At 38.7% G+C, this 26987-nt stretch overlaps 1 protein-coding gene across 2 annotated transcripts in view; it reads right to left on the bottom strand.

Moving 5' to 3' along the window:
• The window catches only part of LOC139142110 (uncharacterized), a 37697-nt gene that overhangs the window by 9750 nt on the left and 960 nt on the right, over window positions 1–26987 (bottom strand). The window contains exons 2-16 of one of the 2 annotated variants that reach the window (XM_070711933.1): window positions 25179–26246; window positions 24755–24867; window positions 24558–24603; window positions 24062–24229; window positions 22054–22131; window positions 21132–21389; window positions 20178–20308; window positions 19857–19902; window positions 19341–19508; window positions 18488–18571; window positions 16444–16701; window positions 15625–15784; window positions 15178–15310; window positions 14670–14777; window positions 12595–14073 (exon numbers count right to left, since the gene is read on the bottom strand). In XM_070711933.1, coding sequence (XP_070568034.1) covers window positions 13642–14073; window positions 14670–14777; window positions 15178–15310; window positions 15625–15784; window positions 16444–16701; window positions 18488–18571; window positions 19341–19508; window positions 19857–19902; window positions 20178–20308; window positions 21132–21389; window positions 22054–22131; window positions 24062–24229; window positions 24558–24603; window positions 24755–24867; window positions 25179–26223 — 3228 coding nt within the window. In that variant the 5' untranslated portion in view covers window positions 26224–26246 and the 3' untranslated portion in view covers window positions 12595–13641. Of the gene's footprint in view, window positions 1–423; window positions 682–1370; window positions 1443–12594; window positions 14074–14669; window positions 14778–15177; window positions 15311–15624; window positions 15785–16443; window positions 16702–18487; window positions 18572–19340; window positions 19509–19856; window positions 19903–20177; window positions 20309–21131; window positions 21390–22053; window positions 22132–24061; window positions 24230–24557; window positions 24604–24754; window positions 24868–25178; window positions 26247–26987 lie in introns of those variants that run through there. The other variant, XM_070711934.1, reaches the window with a different exon arrangement.

Genomic DNA, 26987 nt, shown 5'->3' with positions numbered 1-26987 from the left:
AAATACATAACTAAAGCATGTAGCATACAATAGAATTACAAAGATTACAACCAGGTAGGAGTTAGTATTTTAGCTCTACTTTTGTGGTTTCATGTCTTCAAAAGTCTATTCTATTGGTCAGAATTTTGAAAATGCTGGAACCTACGCCAACAAAACATACCATCAAAGTAACTTGTAAACAGAATGGAAAAAGAAAACCGTGATATATTTTCTTGGTGCATTTTGTTTGTCAAAAAAATTTATACTTTTCCTTGAATATTCCAAATGTTCAGACAACGCTACTGCATTTGGATATTACTGTACTGTTGTTTCAAGATGGAAAGGAGACACTGCACATAACTGCAGTTTTCCTATCCTCACGTTTATTACAATAGCAAAACTATAATTTGATGAATGCTTTTGTTCACGAATCAATCGACTTACCACTGACTTTGATAATGCTGACAACTTCAACGCTTGACGATTTCTCTCGCCTACCCTTGTACTTTACCACACAGTGGTAACAACCCTCTTCTTCCACATGGATGACAGACAGATCTTTTCCGCTTGTAAACTCCTCATCGTTCAGGAACCATGTGTAATCCACACCTTTTCCATGGTTCAAAGTTACACAACCGATGGCAAATTCACCATTTTCCTTGTCTCTGCCACTCACTTCGTCTGGACCATGAATAATCTCTTCTGTATACAGAGAAACGTTGTTTTTCAATAATTCTTTATCGATATGTACTATGCATAATACTCTCAATTTTGTCAACCAAACACACAAAAAGATGATAGCCTAAGTGACGGATCTGAGCAAACATCTAGAGCATGCTGATGAATTCTAACCTTCCCACCTCGACATCCTCAGTGGAGTTCCACTTTATCATTCAAAATGGTGAATGCACTACCATTTTGAGGGGAAAAAGGTCGAAGAAGCACAATAAATACTGTGATTATCTGAAATTAATGTGTCAATATCAATGAGTATACATGCATGCATACATCATAAAGGCTTCGAATATACAATTGCATTTACATTTTCATAATTATAATGACATACTAAGCTTTGCTTGATTTCATATACATCTTTGAAATTTCTACTCTCAGTATGAAAGCAGCTTCAAGTATCTGGCAATCTTGCACTTCCCCATAAGTTACTACATTAATGTCCATGAATTTACCCTATTCCATGAATTCCTTCATGGGTATAGGGTAGAATATGTGAGTTAATTGGAAGATATCTAACAAAAAGATACATGACTCATAGGTTTTTAATTTCAAAAGAATCATCTATGAATTCTTACTGTAACGTTAATTTCAAAGAGACTGGGTCAAATAAATTTCTATGGAATCACCCATTAAATCCTACATATAATCATACCAACCTCCCTTATTTAGGGTCCTCTTCAGCTCAGGGAATGTAACAGTGTCATCCTCTGAATACATCAGCACTTGCTCTGTAAATGCAAATACAGGGTGAGAGCAGTTATTTTATATTTGTTTGAAATACATCAAACAAGATCATGTTGCATGACATGAAATTTTTTCACCAAGACAGTTATTGAAGATGGGTGCACCTACACATGCAGCTACATGTAATATGCTTATCAATTGTGATCATTTCAATGATAATCTTACTATTTGTATTAAAATAATTCTGTAGCCATTCATTCAAATAGTTTCAATCAAAGTCCATAAAGTGGTACTTTTGACCGATTGACAGTGGGTGCAAAGAGAATCTTCCCTTGTGGCACTGACAGAACTTAAATTTTCCTTAACTTTATAGGCTATGGATTTTTTTTGCATGGATTTATAGTGCAAACTTCACTTCATAGTTAAAAACTTGTTTCAATATTCCAGTTTTGTGAAATTATTATGCAAGCAGCAACAACTGCATCTTTCTTAAACATTTTCATTTCTTACACTTTTTATTTATCATTTCTTTGTAAGATCTTCTGATACAGACAACAGCACCTCACCTCCAACTTGAATCTGATTGACTTGCCATCCATAACTGATAGGTTCATAAATATCCTCTTCAACATCTGCATTAAGATGTTCTTTATCATACTTGAGACAGCTGGCCCTGCCCTTCAGCAGAACTTCCTCTTTCTTGCCAAGTCTTCTGTACCAAATATTAATGTATTCTGACGATGGAAAGTCAATGGCTATTGTACACTGCCAGGTCATTCAAAATATTTCATGTGGAATGGCAAGATAACTATCAAACTATTTCACTTCTTTTAAGGTGGTAGAATTGCACCTCGAGGACAGAAATTCGGACTTAAACTTTTACAATCTTTTCTGGTCTATTACTTGTGAGGGCTCATTTTAAAGCTCTTGGATAAAAAATTTCGCCTAAGTTTTTAAAAAAATCTGAAATTTATTTTTCTCCATACCATAGAGTTAACACAGGGATGGCGGCCATTTTGAATTTCTAATATCGGTAAATCTTGGGTAATTTGTTTCTCCAGTCCTAAAATGTGCACGGTGATCCTTGAGTTTTATTCTTGATTTTGAAAGAGTATGGTTGAAAGATTCCTCGAGGAAAGTTTAAGTACAAAAGATAAAGTTTAAACAAAAGTTTAAGTCTTTCACTTTCGAGGCACAATTACTACCTTAAGAATAAGTAGCAGTAACAGTAATGTTTTTTGACAATGAAAAGTATATGCATACAGTTACTGCTAGGTCATTCAAAGTATAACATATTGAATGGCAAAATAACCATTTCAGTTCTTTTCAGGAAAAAATAACTCACCAGACTTTCCATCTTTCTTTATCAGTTGTGTTTTCTCTTGGGCGTCCTGAAAGAATAAATATCTGTAAGATGTTTGCTCTCCAGTCTTCTTTGCAAAATAACCATGACAACAGAATTTGTACAAAGATTTGGTCACCATGAATAGTTATTTTTGCACTATCATAAATCATTTTTTTAATTCATTTGGTTAATTAAAGGGATCATTATCAACTCTTGACATCATGTTTATAAACATGTAACTTTTATAATCAATATATACTCACTGAGGGCTCCACAACATCCTCATCATCATCATATTCATCATCAACGTTCCCAACAGAATGCTCCGATTTTGTAACTTTACCAGCTTCCTCTCGGCTGTCATTCCGTGTATACTTTTGATCTACGTAGCGGTACTCTGAAATTATGAATGAACAAGGGATTCACAAAATTTTTTATATTGACGTTTGACCATTCATAAATTTTATTCTGTACAATTGCCACTGTTTTGATACAAATGCAGGAAAACTAAATTATTCCATTAAGTGGGAGTACAGATGCACATGTGATCCCTGCTCCTAATTTGAACTTGGAAAATTCGCTGCAAATAGTTTGCGCCATTTTCAAACTCTGTTAAAACGTTTGCTTGGCTGAAATGAAACATATCCATTTCATTCTTATCTTCCGTTCACATGCTTACCCCTTGGTTGTGAATTATAGAGTGAATCATACAAGTCATCCAACAACCTAGATGACTGAAATTGGTCTGGGTCTCCATATTCCCGAGAAGATTTCCAATCTGTTGATGAAGGTGCATTGTTTTTCTTGTATCTCATATCTGGTGTTCCATCAACATTTTGTTTCTGCAGCAGTTTTCGATTTTCTGAGCATCTCATGTCTCGTGATCCATCGAGATTCAGTCGGGCTCCAGTGAAAGTATCCTTTGGTAGCATTGCTCGGTTCTCCTTCAGCCTCATGTCAGACGAACTTGGTTTTTGGGCTGGGTTCCTATACTCCGGTATTGTCTTCGGTTGGCTCACTCTCACAGCTTCCTTGTTTTGTTTATATCTCATATCTGGTGTTCCATCTTTCTTTGTTGGTCCACCAGTAACTGGGTGACTTGGTATGAGCTCTCTGTTGACTTTCAGTCGCATATCGCTGGAGTAAGAGCTTACTGCTGGTGGTATGTATGTTGGTGTGGTGTCAATCCGTGGTGCAGGTGAAGGTGATGGCGATGCGAATGAAGATTTGTTACTGCTGTATCTCATATCATAACCACCACTGACGGTCCTACCAGGTGAAAGGTAGGCTTGTCGATTTTCGCTGAAACGCATGTCTGGAGTACCATCGCTTTTAAATCGGGGCATTTTAGAGCAGCTGAAAAAAGTGGCAAGGAGAAATAGCTCTTAAAAACAAGGATGCATATTTCTTAACACTTCATTGAACAAAGAGCAGATCAAAGGCTGATTTACTTTAAAATAATCACTTTGAGCTTGATTACTTGTAGATGTTAAAATTACACTACGTGATAAATGTTTTTTGAAAACTAAGTTAAGAACTAACTAGCATTACATGGTATATGTAAATTGGTACCATGTCTCAGTCAACAATTAATACAGCAAGATGCTTCTGCCTTTATACAGTTCACATATTATCAACTTGTTCATCAAAATCAAATTTGTTTTGTCAACTGGAAGAATAACTGTCCATCAATGAAGGAAACATGAAACATAGGGCCAATGTCCCTGAAGCTACTATAGACATGGATACAAAATTAAGTATTTCCTAAATGTATGAAATTATCTCACTAAGGTCATCCTAGGGACCTGTATAGCAAATGTCAAAGCTGTCTGACCAGCGGTTTTGAAAAACCAAGCGACTTAACAGTCGACAAAGCTGCGCTGTGTTATGTAGAGAATAACTTTTTGTGACACATGTGTTGATGACGAATGTGGATATCTTTGATATCTCATTTCAGAAGAGCCTATCCAAAAATGGCAAAATTAGCTGCAAAGATACAAAAATTGAAGATTTCATCATAATTTCAATATACTACATTAAGATAAACCCTAGGAACCTGTATACCAAATATCAAAGCTATCAGATGAGTAACTTTTTGAGAAACAATGATTTTGACCAAAAAAGGGAAAAATTGACCCCCCAAAAAATATAAAAATTGAAGATTTCAGCAAAATTTCAATATATCACACTAAGATACAAAATATCAAAGCTATCAGACAAGTACTTTTTGAGAGACAATTTTTTGACCAAAAATGGCAAAAATTGTGCTAAAAATACAAAACTGCAGATTTCATCATAATTTCAATACATCACATTTTGATCATTCCTATGAACCTGTATACAAAATGTCAAAGCTGTCAGACAAGCGGTTTTGATGAAATAAATTTTTGACCAAAAATGACCAAAAAAATCCTTAAAAATACAAATTTGCATATTTCAACATAATTTGAACAAATCTAAGTTGGGTCATCCCTAGGGACCTGTATACTAATATCAAAGCTGTCTGACCAGCGGTTATGAAGATTTTTTTACCAAAAACGCCTTTTTTGCATTAATTTGCATGTTTTCAACAATATCAAAAAATAAAAAAGATAGTTTCTCATAATCATATTTTGCATCCACACAACAAATATAAAATCTGTAAGTACTGCAGTTCTCAAGATATTTGAGTGGACAGATATCCTCACAAACGGACATATATACATACATACATACATACATACATACATACATACATACATACATACATATATACAAACCAGTGTTTTTCTTAAGGCCCGTACCGGGGTTCCCCAGTCATTTCACCGGGGTTCCCCTTGGTATATCAATGCAATCAGATAAGGGGACAGTAGAAATGTTACCATGGTTCCCAAATCATTTACCGATGTTCCCTAACCTTAGCAAAAACACTGCATGATAAATACATACAGACTGACGACCGAAGCGGGACGGATACCCATCCCAATAGCTTCTATAGACTATAGTCTATAGTAGCTAAAAATGAATCGATTTGAAGAGAGTTCTTGATCTACTGAGAGAGTGCTTTAATTGTGGGTTAAGCAACCAAAAGAACATCGATAGTTTAAGAGCGAAGATTAATAAGTATCACTACTATGTTGTGGTTCAAAAAGTAGATGCGTCATGAATATATTAATATTTTACCTAGAACTGAAATGATCATTGATGTCATATTCGAATTCATTGATAGCAGAGAGCCGGACAAACGAGCAGTTGCGCATGCGTACCCACTTTTGCACGTCAGGGGAAAATCTAATCTATTATGCTAATTTGATGTTAATCCTGAATTAACTTTTTGGCGGGAGTAATACACCCTTGGCATGACCTGCCATAAAATGCTTAGGCCAAACATGGTCTTACATGAAGCAATCCAGGTACAGTGTTGCTTCCGGGAAGCGCTGTTTTTTATGCCTGCAGCTAGCAGCTGGCCTCTAATGGACGGCGCGCCGCGCCGCAGGCGCTAACATACACGCGGTACGCACAGAGACCTGCTAGCAGGACCATACTTGTGTATGCTTTTCCTACTCTGCATCAAGTTTGTGTTTTAAAGATACGGCGGGCACTCCGCTTGAGTCATTCCGAATTCCGTGTGATTTTAAAGTTTAACCATGACTACTTTCACTATCTCCCGCCAATTCACAAGAAATGCGTGCGGGGTCACGACCCGCAGGCGAATTCAGTTCTTTCGTTTTCACTTTACGTGAGACTGGCCCTAGTCGCTTGCGTGGTTTTTCTCGGGCGTATGCAGCAGTTACTGGCTGGTCGAGCGTTTACCCCCACGATCTACTCGACAGTCAGCCAGAATATACTGTTTGATTTTACTGTCGCGATATCAATATGCCCACAGACTATGGGCATGTCTACTGTACTTGTTCACACGTCCCTTTCATTTCAACGTGTTTGTCAACACAACAGACATATGAGAAAAGGATGATGAATTTTTCTACTTACATTCACAACAGGCAAGCCTATAGCGTGACAAAGGATAAAGCAAACTGCAAAGTACAGTTGATATGACCAGGTCCTGATTGGATTGTTTGGAAGCGCGGGAAACGCACGAGAACGTCAACAGTTGTGAGCTTTCTGCTGTTCGCTGTCGACACCGGCCAACTGGCGTGCAGAAACAGTGTGGTATAGTTTCATAGAAAGTGCGGGCCCTGTTGCATGGTTGGATTACGCTGACGTCATCGGGAAAAACCATGTTCTAAGTCCGTGGGGCATTTCCGTTGAGAATCCCAATGGAATTGCCCGCGACCTCCTTATGTCATAGTATCTAGGGAAGCGTCATTATTGTAAATACGAGTGGCCTGCAGAAAATCGGAGCAATGCTGCCACGAGCAAAATTATGACTTAACTGTAATGCAAAATATCTCTACAACATGATCCCGCCTTCGTTTTAATAAACACTAGTCTGATATAAATTCGCGATGAATTACGAGATTAAAGCCTCTGTAGCTGTAACTCTTGAAATTTGTTGTCCTGAAAAAAGGCTTTCTATTTTCTCTGGTTTTCTTTAAATTCTACAAATTTAAAAGATATACTTTTACTACTGAAAATTGGACAAGTATAATTAAATTTTAACCTTTATTTTGTTTCCCCGCCATTTTTAAAAACTGATAATATTACAAAAGAAACATATATAATGTCCCTGTGGAAAACGGTCAGCACTACGCATTATATTGGACTACTCTGTTGTTTCTGTGAAGATTCTAATGCATATATATGCACGACACGGCGTACAGTGTTTTTGCTGTATTTGCATGAGGGCGCCATTTTACGTTTGGGCAAACGTTTATTATTTATCTTGCTCAAAATTGCAAATGCAGTCCCAGTGGACAGTTTATTATACTTGTTTAAACACCCCTTAATGAGTACATTCCCAAGAACTTGTTTTAGTTTGGAAGTAATATCACAGAAAATAATGCTAAAATATATAGCTATTAGGCCTTTAAAAGTTGGAAAGGAAAATAAAAGCTGTTCGTAACTGCAGTGTAAGCTTACCCCTAGTGCAATTTGAAAATTTTCTTTGTTTTCTCGTGGTGTATTCCGCCACCGCCTATAAATTCTTTACACTTCCCATAGTCATGGTCCCCTCCAAAAGGTTTCCCCACAGCAATCTGCCCTACTGCAAAAGTTCCTATTGCCATATGTTTTTCCTTGCCCACCGGGAACGATAACAACTTTTAAAATCATTTTCCTTGTCCGCCCGCTAGACTTTTATGAGTCGGCGACAGAGCAATAACAAGGGGTTTCCGCCGTTATGAAAACATCACATTAAAGATTGTGAGAGAAATTTCATACAGAAGACAAAAACAAATGACAACTGATGACGGTGATATTTAATACCTTCCGGCTTTTACTATGGTGAATGTAAAGAGATGTGAAGACATGCTAATCAAAAGTCAATCACTAGAGATCCCCCCTGTAGGTATGTCAATGGACCATCCCTATTGTGCTATCCTAAATCTCAGGTTACGAAGCATGCTATGGATGACCCATCCATAGCATGCTTTCCTGTTAAAATCTCAGATTACGACTTGGATGATTATTTCCAAACTTTGTTAAAGCTTCGAACGTTCATAGATAGAAGGACAACGTCAACGAGACTTCCACCCTTCATTCGGAATTTTCACTGCTCGGACGTTGTGGTCTTTTGTGGCAATGAACTCCCCTCTTCCAAATTTGCCTGCCCCGCCGCTGTTTATTTATTCTAATGAGTATTTAGTCACTCCTTCCGAAGTTCCATATGTAACATTTGCAAGAGCTGTTTTCCCGCCAAGAAGATTGCCTATCGCTGGAGTGACGGGCAGTCTTGTAGGTACACGTACGCGTCATCAGTGGCCGTCCTGCACATCGTGTACGTAACCCCAAGCTTTACAGCGACTGTTTTGCTTCGCATCTCAAAGCTTTAATAGATCACATCCAATTCGGTAGGATCCCTAGGGAAGGATTCTTTTATCGCAGGGACTTGCCCTGCATTCTGTGAAGTCATTAGACTCTGAGTATCCAGCCCTTCTATTCAAAAATTGACCCTTTTTCGCCACTTTCAGCCTCCGTCCACAGGCCGAAGCGACGAATAGGGTCAAGGTTAGGGACCGTTCAGTTTTTACGGCTGGGGGGGGCTGGCAAAATCCAGGGGGGGTCATCATAATTTTGGAATCCACGAAGGGGGGGTCATCACTTTTTCACTGGTAGGAAAGGGGGGGTCACCACATTTTCAAAAACATAATACCTACAATAAAGTTCACTTTATGCCATGGCCATGATCGACCCTCTTTACCGGCGGGCCGCCTTCGGCGGCCCACTACAATAAATATATACTTTATGTATTACCCATTACCCTCTTAACGGGCAGACGCCTTTGGTGGCCCACTCCAAGTAGGTTTACTTCATGCAATGGCCATGATTGACCCTCGTTACCGGCGGGCCGCCTGCGGCGGCCCTGCCTACAATAAATTGACTTTATTGTAATACCGCATGACCATCTTAACGCCGGACGCCTTCAGCGGCCATGGTCAGTAAAGTTTACTTCGTGCAATGGCCATGATCGACCCTCTTTTTACCAGCGGGCCACCTTTGGTTGCCCACTAGAATAAAGTTGACTTTACATAGTGGCCCTGACCCTCTTAACCGGAGGGCTGCCTTTGGTGAACCACTCAAATAAAGTTTACTTTGTACAATGTCCATGGACATAAGTTGTCCATGGAAATGAAGTTCAAAATTGCCTTACAGTTGTCCTGATTAACAGACGTTTGCATGGATGTGGCTGAGAAGTTTGTGCACTTTCATCTCTGCTACACGAATAAAGTGCGCCGCTACCGGAGTTCAAATCCAACCGTGAGGGTAAATTTGACATATGGGTTTTGGTTATTTTTCAGCGGGGGGGGGGGGTCATCAAACTTTTTCGTCTGACAAAGGGGGGGTCATCATTTTTTCTCGAAAAATGCAGGGGGGGTCATCATTTTTTTGAACACCGGCGACAAGATTTTGCCGGCCCCCCCCCCGCCGTAAAACTGAACGGTCACGGTTAGGTAGATACAAGTAGGTTGGGGCCCCTTCATCTAGTTCATCACCAGCCACTCTACCGTTACAGTAATATAGAGTGGCCCAGCCCAATCTGATTAAAATCTGATGTAGACACGGGTCGGTCTTTTACCACAGGCGCTCCTTAGCTGGGTAGTCTGCTAAGTATATCGATTTTCGGATCGATCTATTGATTCTGAAGTCGAAATGCCCGCCACTGCAACCTAAATACTTAGGTTGCAGTGGCGGGCATATCGACTACGGGATCAATAGATCGATCCGAAAATCAATATACTTAGCAGACTACCCAGCTAAGGAGCGCCTGTGTCTTTTACACGATCGTATCGCGATCTTAATTTCTGCCATCCAATTTTAGGGAGCCGTCATTATTTACGGCCTGGGGGGAGTCGAAGGAATTTCATAGGAAACTGACATTTCGAGTAACTCCTCCCCTTGCCTACCATGATGACAATGAAATGCTCTTTTGACCCCGTGTTTTTTCTACCCAGTACAACAATTCATGGCGCCTCATTGTATTGGCATTTTAACCCATAATATTGTAGCACAAGGATTTTTGGTATCAGTATTTTCGGTTTACACTTACGACTTGCTCCCCCCCCCCCGCCAAAATTAAAGGAAAGTTTTAGTGTTTGTGAGAAGTTGCTCGGAGTACACATGTATCACAGTCAACGACAAATTTAGAGGTCATCGTGTGTCCCAGCCGGCGTACGTGATGAACCCTCCCTCACACAGGGAATTCAATTACATTTTTGTAGTGCCGAAGAGAAGATGACGAAAGGAGTGCCGCAAAACGCGGATTTTCGCAGAATAACTTGAAAAACTCTTGTTGCGGATAGTTCCTAGCCCTGCCACAGACAAGCTCATTGCCTGTGGCTCTTTCCACTCCCTGACTGTTTGTCTAATACAAATAGTCGGGGCACGCCCTGACTGTTTTTCTAATACAAACAGACTGTTTGTCTAATACAAACAGTCAGGAGTAGCAGGTCAGCGGACCCGCATCTTGAAGAACTCTTGCCAGTCTACCGTACACACACGTGCATCAGGAAAATAATCGGAGTCAACGACAGGACTTTCTTACAGTTACTCATCCTCGCTTGCCAAGGTCTCATTTCTGAGCATCTTGATGCTCCCCAAAATGTGTTAGTGGGAGACTGTAGTCGAGCTGCGACCGTGCGAGCGGACGATGATACCTACTGTCCGTAATGCACGAGGAACCGAAGACCATATTAGGCCTAGATCTATATGGAAGTGTATGTTATGGTGCAAGAAATTTACCACCGTCGTGAGAGTGTTCAGTCAAAAGTGGGCTGTCTCGAGCCTGTATCTCTTACTGATCTTGTTAGAATAAAACCATCGCACTTTGTTTAATGCTCAATAGCATGAATAGCCTAAGTACAAAGTACTTGCTTTACATGTTACGTAAAAGTGACATTCTTCTTGTTATTTGCCACCAGTAGTTGCAGCCATAATATCCTCTACCGTGGCCGAAAACGACACTATCCCTCTTCAGATGCTGTAATTTCCTTCTTCCGTTTTGACCTATTTTCTTCTCATATTGACCTGGCGCACTTCAGATTGTAACTTGCAATAGTTTCTCATAAAGCTTGTGTAAACTACATCTCCGGAAAACTGTCTTTTTTTCATGTCTGACTTCCCGAGTCCTGTTGTACAGTTGAACCCCCTGATTTCCATCGACCACCCCAATAAAAATGAAGGTCAATTTCTAATTCAATTTGCAGTTATAATAGTGCTATTAGAGTTAACTTTTCATCATTAAAGTTGTTGTGTCTGACTGAGAAATACCAGCACCTTGTTATGTGGCAATTTACCCAATTTGCAATTCCTCCTCACATTTATCGATTAAAAATGAAGTTGGCCGATCAAGATTTTCTTAATTCTGAAATACAATACCAGGAAAACATAAAAAAAACGAAATTTAGTCCAATTTTAATCTAAATGATCATGTGAACCGATGAAATAATGAAATTTGTCCTTATTTTGAATGTCATTCTTTGATTTTAGGGTGAAAATAATGGTTGGCCGAATAATGTCACGGATTAGATTTGAGGAAGAAAATTACAATCTGACGAGCGCAGAGGAAATTGCAAATTGAAGAGAGATGGTGTTCTTTTCGGCCACGGTAATCCTCTGTTTGCACTCCGCTTCATCGTGTAGGTCTTTTCTGTTTTGTTTAATTTCTCTTTAATGTAATATGCACCTCGAAAGTGAAAGACTTAAACTTTTGCTCAAACTTTCCTCAGTGAAACTTTCAATCATTCTCTTACAAAAGCAAGAATAAAAATTAGGGGTCACCGTGCAAACTTTGGTACTAGAGAGACAAATAACTTGCGATTTCTCGATATTTGAAATCCATCATGGCCGCCATGTGTTAACTCTATGGAAAAAAAATAAATTTTCGATTTTTGAAAAACTAAGAGGCATGAAAACTTTTCTTTCGCCAAGAGCTTCAAAATGAGCCCCCACAAGTGGTAGGTCAGAAGAAAATTGATAAAATTTGAAGGCCCGAATTTCTGTCCCCGAGGTGCGTTCTACCTTATCAAGCAATAGACACGTATTAACTCCAGCTTTCCCGCCAAAATGGGTCGCAATATTCTTGGACATTCAGCTTTTCGTACTGAGGCACGACTTAGTAGTTTGAGTACTCATGTTTAGACAATTTCAAACCGGCCACACTTGCAAGCTCTCCAAAAGGTATGCATATATGAAGTGTTTAGCACTAAATGTAATATATTTCCATACTGTTGGCATCGTCACGTACTGGTTAGCAGATTGCAACTTGCATATTGGCCATCTCACCGTAGAGCTACATTATTGCTGCTAGATAAACAAGAAAGAACAGTACAATTGCGTTTCAGTAAATAATTGTACGTAATGTAATAGTTACTGCACATGATCCACAATCCAGTCTCATTTCTTAATAATGAATCGATGGATTGTAAATGATTTTATGTATAAATACTCCAAACATTAATTTATTCACTGCATCATAGGCGATCTATTTTAAAAGCTGATATTTGTTGATTCTTAATCACTTGTGAACACTGTAAGTGTCAATATAAATTAAACTCATATAAGCGAGGAAAAAAACGACGTTGAGAAAAACAAGTATTTGAAACTTTAACTAAAGACGTAAACTTTTGCTCAAACCTTACTCAAGCAAATTTTCAACCATTCTCTTTTAAAAGCGAGAATAAAAATCGGGGGTCATGTGCGAATTTTATAATTAGACAACTCACTTTACCGATATTCGAAATTAAAATTGGCCAGCATGCGTTAACTCTATGGGTATAAATAAATTTTTGATTGTCATAAACATCAGCCGGTGAAAACTGTATTTACTTATGAGATTGAAAATGGACCACAAAAGTATAGTAAAAATTCGAGAGTCCGTATGTACGTCCCCGAGTCATCAAACTGCAGTTTCCTTCCTGTACACTTGGAGCAACATATTTAATGTGATATGCCCGGTCTGTCCGTAACACAAATCATAAAGCATGTGTTTATTTTGTAAAACTACTATACCAATGCAACAGTGTAAGAAAGTCGTGACTGGCCTTTAGGTTGAAATCATCTTCTTCAGAATATTATTGAATATGTCTCGTGTTTGGCGAACATTCAAAACGAATCTAGTCTTACTGTGAGACGATTGTTGAATATTTATAAGCCCGTTTAACATTATTGTAATGTTTGTTATTGTTGAAAAGTTGATTTTTTTTCTGGCAAACGCGGCACATGAAGAAATTTGCAGACTCTACCTTTCATGGTATGCAATATGATATTGTCCATGCGATACAGACTATATGTCACGCAGTATATCATTCAAAGTGGATCTCAGCAACACTATGCTGTTCACTGACTAGACTTTCAATGTCGGGCAGTATGTCATCCATGGTGGATCTCTGCTCTGCTTGCACAAATATCATAGGCAACACCTTCTTCACAGAGGCATCTCTGATGTCACAAAATGACGGGTAGCGATCGGTCAGTATCTTCGTCATCATTTCGGCCACCCCTAGCCCGTGCCAGACCATTTTCCTACAGTACACTTCATACAGTACACATCCGAAGCTGTACACATCAACGCAAGGTTTGGATTTCATTGAACTGCCCTCCAGGCTCTCTCTTGCACAGTAGGTTAGGGTACCCTGAAAAATGGAATTTCCAGTGGAGACGGCCGAGGCCAACGTTTCTCTCTGCTTTGCCAAACCAAAGTCACATATATAAGTCTTTATGCTCCTTGTCTCAACCTGTGTGCGATGAAAAGTTAATAAAACACATTTCTTTTAGTAATTATAATTATAAATCACGTTGATAGAACAGTGTTAAGAGTAAAAGCTAATTTTATGCTTTTACACGTAACAAACCTGAATCACTATGGTGCACAGGTTAAAGGTATACTGTCACCTGTTCCAATTTTGCCACAGTTACCATGGAAAGAGAAATCTAACCAATCACAGATTTTAAGCGGGTTGCCGCTTTTTAAAAACAGCGTCCTCACATGGGCCTTTTGAATACCAAGGAACGCCCCTTGGACCATATATGGGCATATTTAGATTACACGTAACTGTATAACTTAAAATGTTGGCTTGCAGTGGTACTATTTACGTCAGTGTCTGAGCACTTATGTTTATTTGACTAAGTTGATTTTATGAAGTCACATTTTGCTGACAATAAGACTGCCGAAAGAAAGCCTATATTCGGCATCAAACTTTTATAATAGTGCACATCATATTTTGGACATTTTGAAACCACTCCATGATGAGACAGCCTGTGCACGTGTGGCACTGATGTGCTCATTGCTTCCCGTGTTAGCTGTCAAGGTAAAGTGCGAACTAGTACTTACCAGAATGTTTGCTGGTTTAAGGTCTCGATGAACAATCTTATTGGCGTGTAGATACTGCAAGCCAAGTGCCACTTGATAGACAACATGGCCATTAGCATGTGACTGTAACTGAAATAATGGTATCAGAGAAATAATATCCCAAGTACACACACAAACAGACACAGACACAGACACAGACACACAGACACACACACACACACAGACACACATATATATATATATATATATATATATATATATATATATATATATATATATATATATATATATATATATATTATACATAAGCATAGAAACCACAGAAACCTTTGGATATCCAGTCACTAGCAATTGATTTGTAACAGAGTAAAGCTCATAATGCTAGTATTTTAGGTTATGTTTGGGTCCTGTTTTCTTACGTAAATCACCGGGTTTTCAAGAGATAGACTAAGGGTAATGTTTTATTTTGGTACTGACTATGGCTGTGTGCACTGTTTGAGTTATTGAGGCGACTGAACAATCTCCATACCTTTTGTGTTTCAGGCACATGATGTAACAAGTTACTCAGGTTGTCACCATGTATGTATTGATTCACCAAGTAGAACTTGACCTTCGTTATACAGGCGCCGACGAGAGCCACTATGTTAGGATGGTGCAGTTTTCTAGCAAAAGATGAGTATAAGCAACCACAATTACTAATTATGTACATCTTTTTTGTGGTAACGCAATGTGGAAGATGCTTACGATTAACCAGTCACATCTTTTTGTTTGACGATCAGAACTTCTACATTTGGAAAAGCGTAAAATATTTCATATCGTGTCTTAAGGTAGTTATAGGAAGTAATATGTTAGAGGTTTAGCGGATCTGTTACTGCCAGGTACTTGAAAACTTCCGTTTTAAGACAAGTCGAACATTTACCAAACACATAATTAAACTGAACTGAAGAAGGGAACTTGCTATTTTGCTAGAACTAACCTGGCAATTTCTATTTCTTGTGGAACCTCTGGCAGCTTCAGAGGGACTTCTTTAATAGACACCAAAGTGTCTTTCCATTTCCCCTTCCACACTGTACCAAAGGAACCAGCGCCAATCTCCTCATCAAATGTCAAATCTTCCTTGTTTATTTTGATGTCAGCTGCGGAAATAACACACACCGGAAACGTTTAATCCATAAAACTGTTCAAATGTTTCATTCTATCTTCATTTTCATCCTCATTTTCAAATCTTCACATATCTGACATACCATCTTCAATGGGTATTACAAAGAGGTGAGTCGTTTATTTGACTGCAGTCATTTTTTCTCTCTCAAAAATTGGTTGTATTGGTCGGAACATTGTAGAGCATAACATACTTTCAACTCAACTTAAGACAAAATAGACAAAAAAGAGATGCCACGTTTTCTGACATTTGCCTGAATCCTTAGGCTTACCTATGCTTTGACAGCCCAAACTCCGATGTAGGGTAGAGTTGCGCTTATATACCTTTGACAATCATTTACTCTGTAATCTATTGAAGATGACTTCGAAGGACGAAAAAAGGAAAGGCTTTGTCCCTTTGATTACCTTTTGACTTCGAACATGGACATTAAAGTGCCTTTCCAGCCTCGTTCCAAACCAAATTTAAACTTCGCCTTAAACAATTTCACAGGTTTGAAGATTAAGGCTAGATTGCAGTAGCGAAATACCGTAGTTCTTGAGAGAGAGGAGATTCAGCAATATAGTGAATATTTTTTCCTCTGAGACTCGTTTCACACAGGTATATGGTTTCTTTGGAGAATTACACTAATCCACTCACCTTTAACTTTGATTAAGCTGACAATGTCAACAGCTGACGATATCTCTTCCCTGCCCTTGTACTTGACAACACAGTGATATCGACCCTCTTCTACCACACGGATGACGGACAGATCTGTGTTGTTTGTAAACTCTTCATAGTTCCAAAACCATGCATAGTTCACATCATTCCCATGGTGTGCAGTTACACAACCGATGATATACTCGCCTGTTTCTTTGTCCCTGCCACACACCTTGTCAGGCCCTAAGATGATCTCCTCTGAAAACGAAGATACATAAAATACTTGTCAAACATCGATATACACCAAAATGTGATATTTTGGTGTGGTGTAAGTTCTTCTTCCAGATTCTTCTCTAATATATATTCATTCAGGTGCCGCCAACTAAGCTGTTCGTGCAAAAAGGTGTTCGTGCGAAGTTTTTCAGTGGGCGGGCAAATTTCAAAACTGATCAGCGGGCGGGGAGAAAATATTGATATTTACTGTGGGCGGCGAAGAAATTTCATTACTTTCAGCGGGCGGGGAGAAATTTTTTGACAGTGGGCACCGGAAAATACGTAGAGGGAGGGGAAAGCGGCGTGGTTGATAGAACTTGAGGAGAAATTAAGCGCCTAACTTAGAGGGAGCAATGTTTCCACGTATACTGCTTACTACTGGCATGGTTTTGTGTTGATCTGGTTGCCTAGTGGGCATCTAGTTGGCAATGGGGAATTTTAGTAGTGGGGAGAGGGCAGCGGGGAGCTTGAATTGTTGTGGGAGCTAGGAGCGAGCAGACTGTAGATACGGAGGGCAGTGGGCATCAAAAATTCAGTGGGAGGGCACATTTTCAGTGTATGCCAGTTGGGGGGGGGGCAGTTACGAACAGCTCTCACTTTCCCCTCCAAATTTTAGGTCAAAGTCAAAATAAGAAAAATCGGTATATCAGCTTTCAAACATGTTTTGTGATGATTTTGCGAAATTCATGAAATTTACCAGTTGGCGGCACCTGTTCATTGTTCCCCTGTTTACAGAACCTCATATTGTAGTAAAAATTTCATGGTAAGGGAGAGGCGTTCTGTCACCAGGTATGAGCAATTGCAAGCAAATCAGATTGCGTTTCAATACAAGATTGGAGAACTTCAAAGGAAGTAAGTCGTTGTTTCACTCAGCTCAGAGGAAGGAGTGGTCATTTATCCGTGTTAAAACTGTCCATCCAGTCAAAATACATTATTTCAGATTGTATATGTATTCCAAGAAATATAGCATTTCACTAATTTGAATATGATGCACAATGACGATGACACATAGCAAGATATACCCTGATGAAATATGAAATTCATTAATGAATTGGCAGTATGAAATGAAGAGAACGTTTGCCTTCAGATGTGTAATACACTATATTCTACTAAATCAGGAAGAAGAACAGGAAATTGGAAAAAACACTCCACTGATGTTACTGTCAGGGAGTGTGCTCAAATTTTTTTTTCGATTCTTCTGAGGGAGGCATGAATTCTTTAGATGAATTTCCCAGTCAACGTCTGATATGACAACGCTCTCCAAAGGGTCGGACAATCACTATTGTACCGTATGATATCATTTAACAACAAAGATAAGCCAAGATTAGATTTTCAACTATATCTGGTTGTCTTAAATAACATGTATGTTGAGTTTAAGACGACCTCTCAGTGACAATAGCCACGTATATTCTACCATAATGCATGCTTAATGCTTGCCCTGTCGTGTGGCAATGTCTACATTCGGAAAATCTCCCATTAATATCCTCAGACTTCTTACGGTGTGAAAACCATCTCCAACAACGTCTTTCGATGCACACCATGATTTTCTTTATACCAAGGAATTCAAACAAATGATCCATGTCCTGTTATAGTTGCTCACGATTTTTTTCTGAGCTGTTGTCAACTCCACAGTATCATCCATCAACATCCTTAGGACCACCAATAAAATCCAATACTACCCTTCATTAATTTTTGTGTGATCAAATAAATCAGCTTCCTGCATTGGTTTCTACGGGGTCACCAACTAAATGTTACATATATTCATACTAACCTCCCTTCTTCCTAATCTGCGTCTTTTTCAGCTCGGGGAACGCTACTGTATCATCCTCCTTTGAACACATTAACAGCAATTCCTCTGAAAACGAAAGCATGAAGATTACATTCAGGGTTTCGAGAATGGAAATAATGGGATGAGGTCTGACAATGTTCTCCTTATCACGAACTCTCAACCAATAACGTTGTACTTAGGAGAATACGCGACAGATTAACCTTGTATGACCTTTCAAAACAAACACTTTGAGGGATAATGCCCGAAATACCCATGTAATGTACATTTGTTGTTTAAATAATGTTTATGACTTGGGTACACTCTTTGTTGGCCAGATTGTACAGGAGAAGGGCCAGACCTTGAAATGGGTGATTATGAGGCCTCGATTTCATTTCAAGGATAAACAACAAATCTCTCTCATTGTGACAAATATTGAAAAGAGCAGAACAAGTCAATTTTAGTCGCAAGTCCGTTATTTTGACAAGTTGCAACTACGGCTGGAGGGTGGTAGGACACCTTTCTACATATACAAAATTGTGGATACTTTATCGACGATTCCCCACTTGTAAGTCTCAGGATATCTAATAAATGTATTATTAATAATGCATCACTCCATCTTTGGATGAGGTCGACAGGATAAGGATTACGCAAAATGTGTTCGTCTTCTCACAGCTGACATATAATTTGTGTATGTAAAACGTGCGAACATTGGTTAACAACTCACGCCATTTTCAACTTTCCAGTGGTCTGAATAATCTTTACAAACGGAACGACGGTTAAATAATTTCCATTCTACTGATTTTCACCAGCTCCTGAAAGATCTAATAGCACATCTCGATTAAAATCTGAGCCTCACCTCCAACTTGAATCTGATTGACTTGCCATCCATAATTCAAAGCTTCATAGGTGGCCTCCTCAACATATGCATTGAGGTGTTCTTTGTCATACTTGAGACAGTTGTCCCTTCCTTTCAGTAGTATCTTCTCCTTCCCGTTTTGTCTTGTGTACCAAACATCTATGTATTCTGACAAAAAAGTCAATGATATAACTATTCAATTTAAAGGTACAATATTATTGTCTATGATTGAAGACTAATCTGGTTGCTAATTTCGTAGCACTACATACATAGGTAAGTACGTACGTACACGTATGTATGTATGTATGTATGTATGTATGTATGTATGTATGTATGTATGTATGTATGTATGTATGTATGTATGTATGTATGTATGTATGTTTATTCACGTCTATGTGATTTGAAGTGCATATTTCCTTTTCTTTTCTTGTATTGTAAATAAAAGTTAGGCAAATATATCACATTTAAGTTTTTATAAACTCGCAATCAAGTAGACAGCGGGACATGACAACTCACCAGTCTTGCCATCTTTCTTTATCAGTTGAGTTTTCTCTTCATCTTCCTGCAATTCAAAAAAAAACAAAAATATAAACTTTAATATTAAAAATTTTCAAATGTTTATTGATAAAATATGGTATTTTTACAAATATTAATTGCATTTGTATACTTTTTGCGGTTAATAAAAATTCCGTGCAGTTCTCTTCATTATCAAAATCACAAGGAGCGTCTTGGATGAAGGATGAGATTTCGTGACTTAGTTTGCTTATTAAAGAAGCACAGGTATATTCTTGATATTTAGATTACAGACATGTAAATTTTCAGACGTGTTGTACTCACTGAAGATTCAACCCAATCCTCTCCATAATCATGATCATAATCACGAGGAAGAGTCTCGTGTGAAGGGTGAAATTTCGTGATTTCAAGTTTCCTGTCTTCCACTGTAGGTTCTCTGTCTTCGTAGCTGGAATCTGAAATATTGCGTAAAAGTTGGTTTAACATGTAACCGTGCCTTCATAACATCAAGTTCAACGGAGATTTATAGACAAATCAGCTCTGCTTTGCTGAAAATAGGTCACACAATAGAATATTACATGTGAAATTTACCTTGCATGACCGGCGTGTCATTTGCTGCATTTTCTTCAATATTTGTATCTTTGGCAACATTTGATTTTTACAAAAAATGACATACCAGTAAATTCAGAATAATCAGCGCTATCGTGCAAATTTTATTTTATTACCCATTAGATTTCTGTCATCGCATTCTGAAGTTTGTGGTATATCCAACGTATTTATTCGATTTGAGAGGTAGGTTACATCGGTCGGTACTTTGAAAGCTACTGGGAGAGCAGCCGATATCGTATGTCTCCAACCGACTATAATATAGACGGAAGAGACGAAGAAAACGATTCTGTGTTTGCTGAAATCTACCTCCGCTTTGACAATCTAAACCTCGGCATATAGTACATTTGATGAAAATCATTTTATTTCATACTCGTGTTTAAGAATAAATCGTAGAATAAATGAGTGACTCCATCCGTGTGGTTACATTATGACCTCGAACATTGACACAAAAGTACCTTTCCAAATTTCAAAACAAATTTATACCTTGTCAAATATTACTTCAAATGTTTAAAAATTAAGGTTAGTTTGCAGTAATGTGACGTGTATTACCCGAGTTCTTTGACGGAGAGGGGGGATTTGACAATATTGAAATGTTCTTTACCTATCCCTATCACACAACACCAAGGTTCAGTTTCATAGTGTCTAGGAAGATTCTACAAATCGACTTACGTCTGTCTCCGTTTATACTGGTAATATCAATGCTTAACGATTTCTCTCGCCTGCCCCTGTACTTGACAACACAGTGATACCGACCATCTTCTACCACACGGATGACCGACAAATCTTTGTCATGTAAAAACTCTTCATCGTTCCAAAACCATGCATAATCCACACCCTTCCTATGGTGCACAGTTACACATCCGATGATATATTCGCCAGTATCCTCGTCTCTACCACACACTTCGTCTGGTCCAAAGACGATCTCTCCTGAAAACAAAGTCACATCGTATTTTGAAAATTAAGTCATCTCGTCTGTAAAATCTGACATTTCTTGAGGGGATCTGCCTTTTGCGTACCAGTTTCCTCTTTTAACGTTCAACTTTGCCACAACACTAAACACGTTGGAGGTCCTGTTTCTTTGATGGGGCAACTCTTCGCTCGAATGTATGCGTATGGTGAGTAAGCCGGCTAAACTCATCACTTAATCCGCCTGCCTAAGAATCCTTGATGATACAACAGAAATGAGGATCACACATACGAATGATGCAAAAACTAAAGAAACGTAACGCTGAAACGAGGATCATCTTCGAAAGTTTGTAAAGTAGACTTTAAATTAATGAGTGGAAATCCCCCCCACACACACACACACACATACACACACATCCAGATACTCATCCATATCTCCAAAGACTCCCTACAATACGTATATCGCAAAATGTAATTTAATGACATATCCATATACTCGAATCCGCTTATTTCCAGGAACTGATCCATGCCATGCTATGGACGCTCTGGAATAATCAGAGGTACTGTAATTATAAACTTCGAAAGAGTATCTATTAATGTCGACAGGATCGCATGTAATATCCTGCATTGCCCTAAATTAACTTCTGAAAGATCAATCATAAATCTTTCATTTATTCATACTAACCTCCATTGTTCAGGACACTCTTCTGCTCATGAAATGCTACATTGTCATCCTCTTCAAAATATATTAACAACAGTTGCTCTAAAAACACAACCATAAACATTTATAACATTCTTATGTTTTATTATTTGTTTAAAATACCGGAAAGGAGCTTTAGATCGTCTCTTATAGAGTCAAAGGACAATTTTGAGATGGTTATGGATGTCAGGAAATACAATCGTCAAGTATGACCATGTTTATACATGTAAAAAGCAAGTGACTATTTTGATGCAGAAAATTCTGTATATTTTAACATGCTCACTGAACACGATTATTATGATAAAGTTCCCATGGCTCGGGCTGAGCTCTCTGACAGAGCTACAAAATACGTCTAGGAGATTTCTCTTTCTCTTCCCGTGTAGAAATTTACGCATTGTCAAACTTTTGTTTAACCTTTCAGCCTTTTGTGCATCCCAATATCGCCTTCGATGGTATTGATGGACCTGTATTCACGCGGTACAAATGAGTCAATTTATTTGAATTTTGGGAAGTGGGTTTCGTTTTGAATGAATTTCTGACCTTTGAATAAAACACCACACATCGTTGGGGACGTGGATAATTAAAACACGCGCACGGCAAACGTAACTTCTGTGTTTAGGGGGAAGGGGGTTTGGCTGTATTTCGATTACCGTGCGCAAAAATCGCACTACATGTTTTCATATCAACATCTCGCTCCACGTTTTACTGTATCGCAAAATATCGCGCTTTACTGTTTGGCGTGTACCAGTAGTAGATTTGGTCGAGTATTTCTGTCTGTTGGTTCTCCACTAGGTGACTGGATGCTTTATGTTGTGGGTTTGAACCTGATTGAAAACACTGTATATTCTTAACCACGCAATTACCGATTGTATGTAGGTATGATAAAGAATGAGGCTGGGTTGGATTTTCGCACTTCCAAACTTTCGTTTAGGAGGGGGGAGGGGGTTGAGGCAAAACGCACTTAGTTTCGTTTACCGTGCGCATGCTTTAATTATCCACAGCCCCTTAGTTATCCCTAGAAGGTATTAATTAACCCATGAGTGCTGTAAATTTTCCAACTAAAATTTTAGTGCAACATTTTACCAATTTTAATGAACTTTTCTGTAATTTTTTGGATAATTTTGGACCAAATGGAATCACATTTCCTTGGCTACAGTTCTGTATCAAGATTTTGGCAAAATCTGAAAAAAAAATTGACTGCAATATTTTCTGTAAACTTAGGTGACAGTTTACACAGTGAATGTGGTTTTCGGTGGTGGTGAGGAGGAATAGAGATAAGAAGGGTGAGGTCTGAATCAACAACGTCTAGCAGTATACTTGATTCACATTCCCCGATTATGAACTTTTGACCAAAAACATTGAACCTATGAGTATACGCGATGGACAAACTCTTATCTATTGACAAATGGAGAACCTTTAGGGATTACTACAGAAAAGGTACTTGTGGTGTACCCACGTTGTTGGAATAATATGTTGGGTGGCAGAGATTGTATATGACAAGGTCAAGATCTTCGGATGCTCATGAAACCTAGACTTCATTTCATGGATTGGCAACAAATCATGTCTCTGATTTGTTTATTGTGACGAATATTGCAATAAGAACAAGTCTATTTAGTTTTCATGGACGATTAAACCAAGTTGCAACTACGGCAACACGATGAGAGGACACGTTTCTACACAAATTTGATGTTTTCCCTGATTAAGTGTTACACATTTAAATGATTAGGGTATGTTACAAGTGATGCATCATTACATCTTTGGATGGGATGGTAAAAGAGGATACGCAAAATGTGTCCGCCGTCCGCTATTTACCATAGAATTTTGAGCAGGTGGAAACGTGCAAACTTCTGTCATCAATTCGGCCATCCAGTCATCTGAATAATTTTTAAAAAGGGGCGACGGTTACACTTCTGGTAATTTTCATTCCGCATATTAAAGTTTCACCACCTATCTAAAGATCTGATAGCGCATCTCTAATAAAACAGGACCTCACCTCCAACTTGAATCTGATTGACTTTCCATCCATAATTCAAAGGTTCATAGGTGGCCTCCTCAACATCTGCATTGAGATGTTCTTTGTCATACTTGAGACAGTTGGCCCTTCCTTTCAGAAGTATCTTCTCCTTCCGGTTTTGTCTCGTGTACCAAACATGTATGTACTCTGACAAAAAGAATTCAACAAAATAGTAATTCAATTTAGACGTACAACTATATATCGTTAAATCGAAGTCTAATCTGGTTAGATTTCGTAGCACTATGTATGTATGTATGTATGTATGTATGTATGTATGTATGTATGTATGTATGTATGTATGTATGTATGTATTTACGTGTCTATGTATGTGTACTTATTTGTTTTGATGGATGGATGCAAGTGTGTGTAGGTTTGCATGTTTGTCGTTTATTTTGATGTGAATCGAAAAGCCAACCACCTTTCGTTTAATTACTTTGTAAACTGTACACGTCAACAAAGAAACTGGACAACTCACCAGCCTTGCCATCTTTCTTTATCGACTGTGTTTTCTCTTGAGCTTCCTGTAATTTAATTACGACAACAATATTTGCATAAAGGATGATCACCAAATATTACTATTGCTTACTAATGTAAATATTTGTTTTCATGATTCGTTTACTTGAAGAAGCACAGGCAAGTTCTTTATATTATATTCACACGTTTTGTACTCACTGAAGGTTCCACCAAATCCGCTTCATAATTGTAAGGACCGGGAAGAGTCTCGGATGAAAATTGAGATTTCGTCGCTTCAGCAGTTTCCGGTCTCCTGTCTCCGTAGCTGTAATCTGAAAATTGTACATCAGAGTGAGTAACTATGCGATCGCTACCCCTAACATTTTGAACGTTCCTTCATAACATCAACAAGATTTCTTGGGACAGTCAGCACCCATTTGCTAAAATACGCCAGACAACAACATATTTCATATGAGCTGTAGGGTGCACAGCTCCTTATTCGCTGTATCCTTCTTCAAATATGTATTTTGTCAAAATCCTATAGAACGCCTGACTGATCCCATAATAAACACGTCGGAATGATATATCGGTAATTCATTTTCACATTTGCTGCCGTATTAAATTAACAATTTTATTTGATTACCGAGGCTTCTGTCATCCCAATGTGAAGTTGGTTGTGTATCAAACATATCATAAAACCTATCCCATTGGCGGGTTTGGTCTCGTGTTGGACCTGTGTATTCCGGAGCTGCATGGAATTGATCAGGTGGTGGAACACTTTGCGTCCACGTCGGTAGTGAGTCTCGCCACGGGTAAACCTCGTACGGCTGCGGGGCTAATAAGTCCTGGCCAGAGTCTCCATATTCCCACGGAGGTCTGGAATGTGTTGACTGTCGTGTTTTGTTTTCGTTGTACCTCCTATCAGGAGTTCCATCCACATTTTGTTTCTTCAGTAGTTTTCGATTTTCTGAGCATCTCATGTCTCGCGATCCATCGACATTCAGTCGGACTCCAGTGAAAGGATCCTTTGGTAGACGGTCTCGGTTTTCCTTCAGCCTCATGTCAGACGAACTTGGCTTTTGAGTAATCTTCCTATAATCCGGTGTTGTCTTTGGTTGGCTAACTCTCCTTGGTTCCTTGTTTTCTTTGTATCTCCTATCTAAAGTTCCATCCACATTCAGTTTCTCAAGTAGTTTTCGATTTTCTGAGCATCTCATGTCTCGCGATCCATCGACATTCAGTCGGACTCCAGTGAAAGGATCTTTTGGTAGCCTGTCTCGGTTCTCCTTAAGTCTCATGTCAGACGAACTTGGCTTTTGAGTCGTCTGCCTATAATCCGGTGTTGTCTTTGGTTTGTTCACTCTCATAGCTACCTTGTTTTGTTTGTATCTCATATCTAGTGTTCCATCTTTCTTTGTCGGCCCGCCAGTAACTGGATGACGTGGTGGGAGCTCTCTATTGACTTTACGACGCATATCGCTGGAGTACGAGCTTATCGTTGGTGGTATGTATGTTGGTGTGGTGACAATCCGTGGTGGAGGTGATGGTGATGGCGATGCGAATGAAGATTTGTTACTGCTGTATCTCATATCAAAACCACCACTGACAGTCCTACCAGGTGGAAGGTAGGCTTGTCGATTTTCGCTGAAACGCATGTCTGGAGTACCATCTTTTTTGAGTCGTGCCATTTCAACTTCAAGTTTCACAGCGGCTAAAAAAGAAGTCACAGGGAAAGAGTGCTTAAAAACCACGAGTGCTTTCACGAGTGCGCATGGTTTTATCGATACTTCACATTCAACAAAGAGCAGATCTAATGCCGTCTTCTTCACTGTCATATAAAAAACCACTGTAGTCATATCAACATACAGGTAAACAATATGATGTTTATGAGGACACCCTTTGACAATACATGTAAACTCGTTATGAAATATGTTATCCACTTCTCAACATCAATGCATGTAGAAGTCAATAATACATTCAGCTGAATGGTTACTTAATAAAGATAATACACATCATGAAGTTGTTCATCGAAAGACAACTCGTGTTGTGTCAGCGGAAAACTGGACTGATTGTGCTATCTTTCCATAATCGAGTATATTGATATAGCGTTTTTTAATACTGATCAAAAGGACATCATGAGTTTAAAGACCAGCACGTAGGGACTGGACAGAAATTACAGGGGCGGTGTTTTTCGAAATGACGCTGCGCAGAAAATAGGAACACTTCAAAATCGTTATCAAGACACTGAGAGCGACCCTCCAAATTTTCATGCACAAAAATAGTGACCCTCCCCCTGTGTGTTACAGTCCGTATCAATGATATCTTAATTGACATATAATTTCTCATTTGACCTTTGAACTTTCAAAGAGTACTTTTTAACCTTTACGAATAATCACTTGGGTGAAATGCCGATATCATGTTTTACATCTGCTCTTTCAAACACCCGATTCTG

The sequence above is a fragment of the Ptychodera flava genome, chromosome 10 (assembly GCF_041260155.1).
Source record: "Ptychodera flava strain L36383 chromosome 10, AS_Pfla_20210202, whole genome shotgun sequence".
NCBI classification, from domain to species: domain Eukaryota; kingdom Metazoa; phylum Hemichordata; class Enteropneusta; family Ptychoderidae; genus Ptychodera; species Ptychodera flava.
This window is presented reverse-complemented; position numbering and strand designations above follow the sequence as displayed.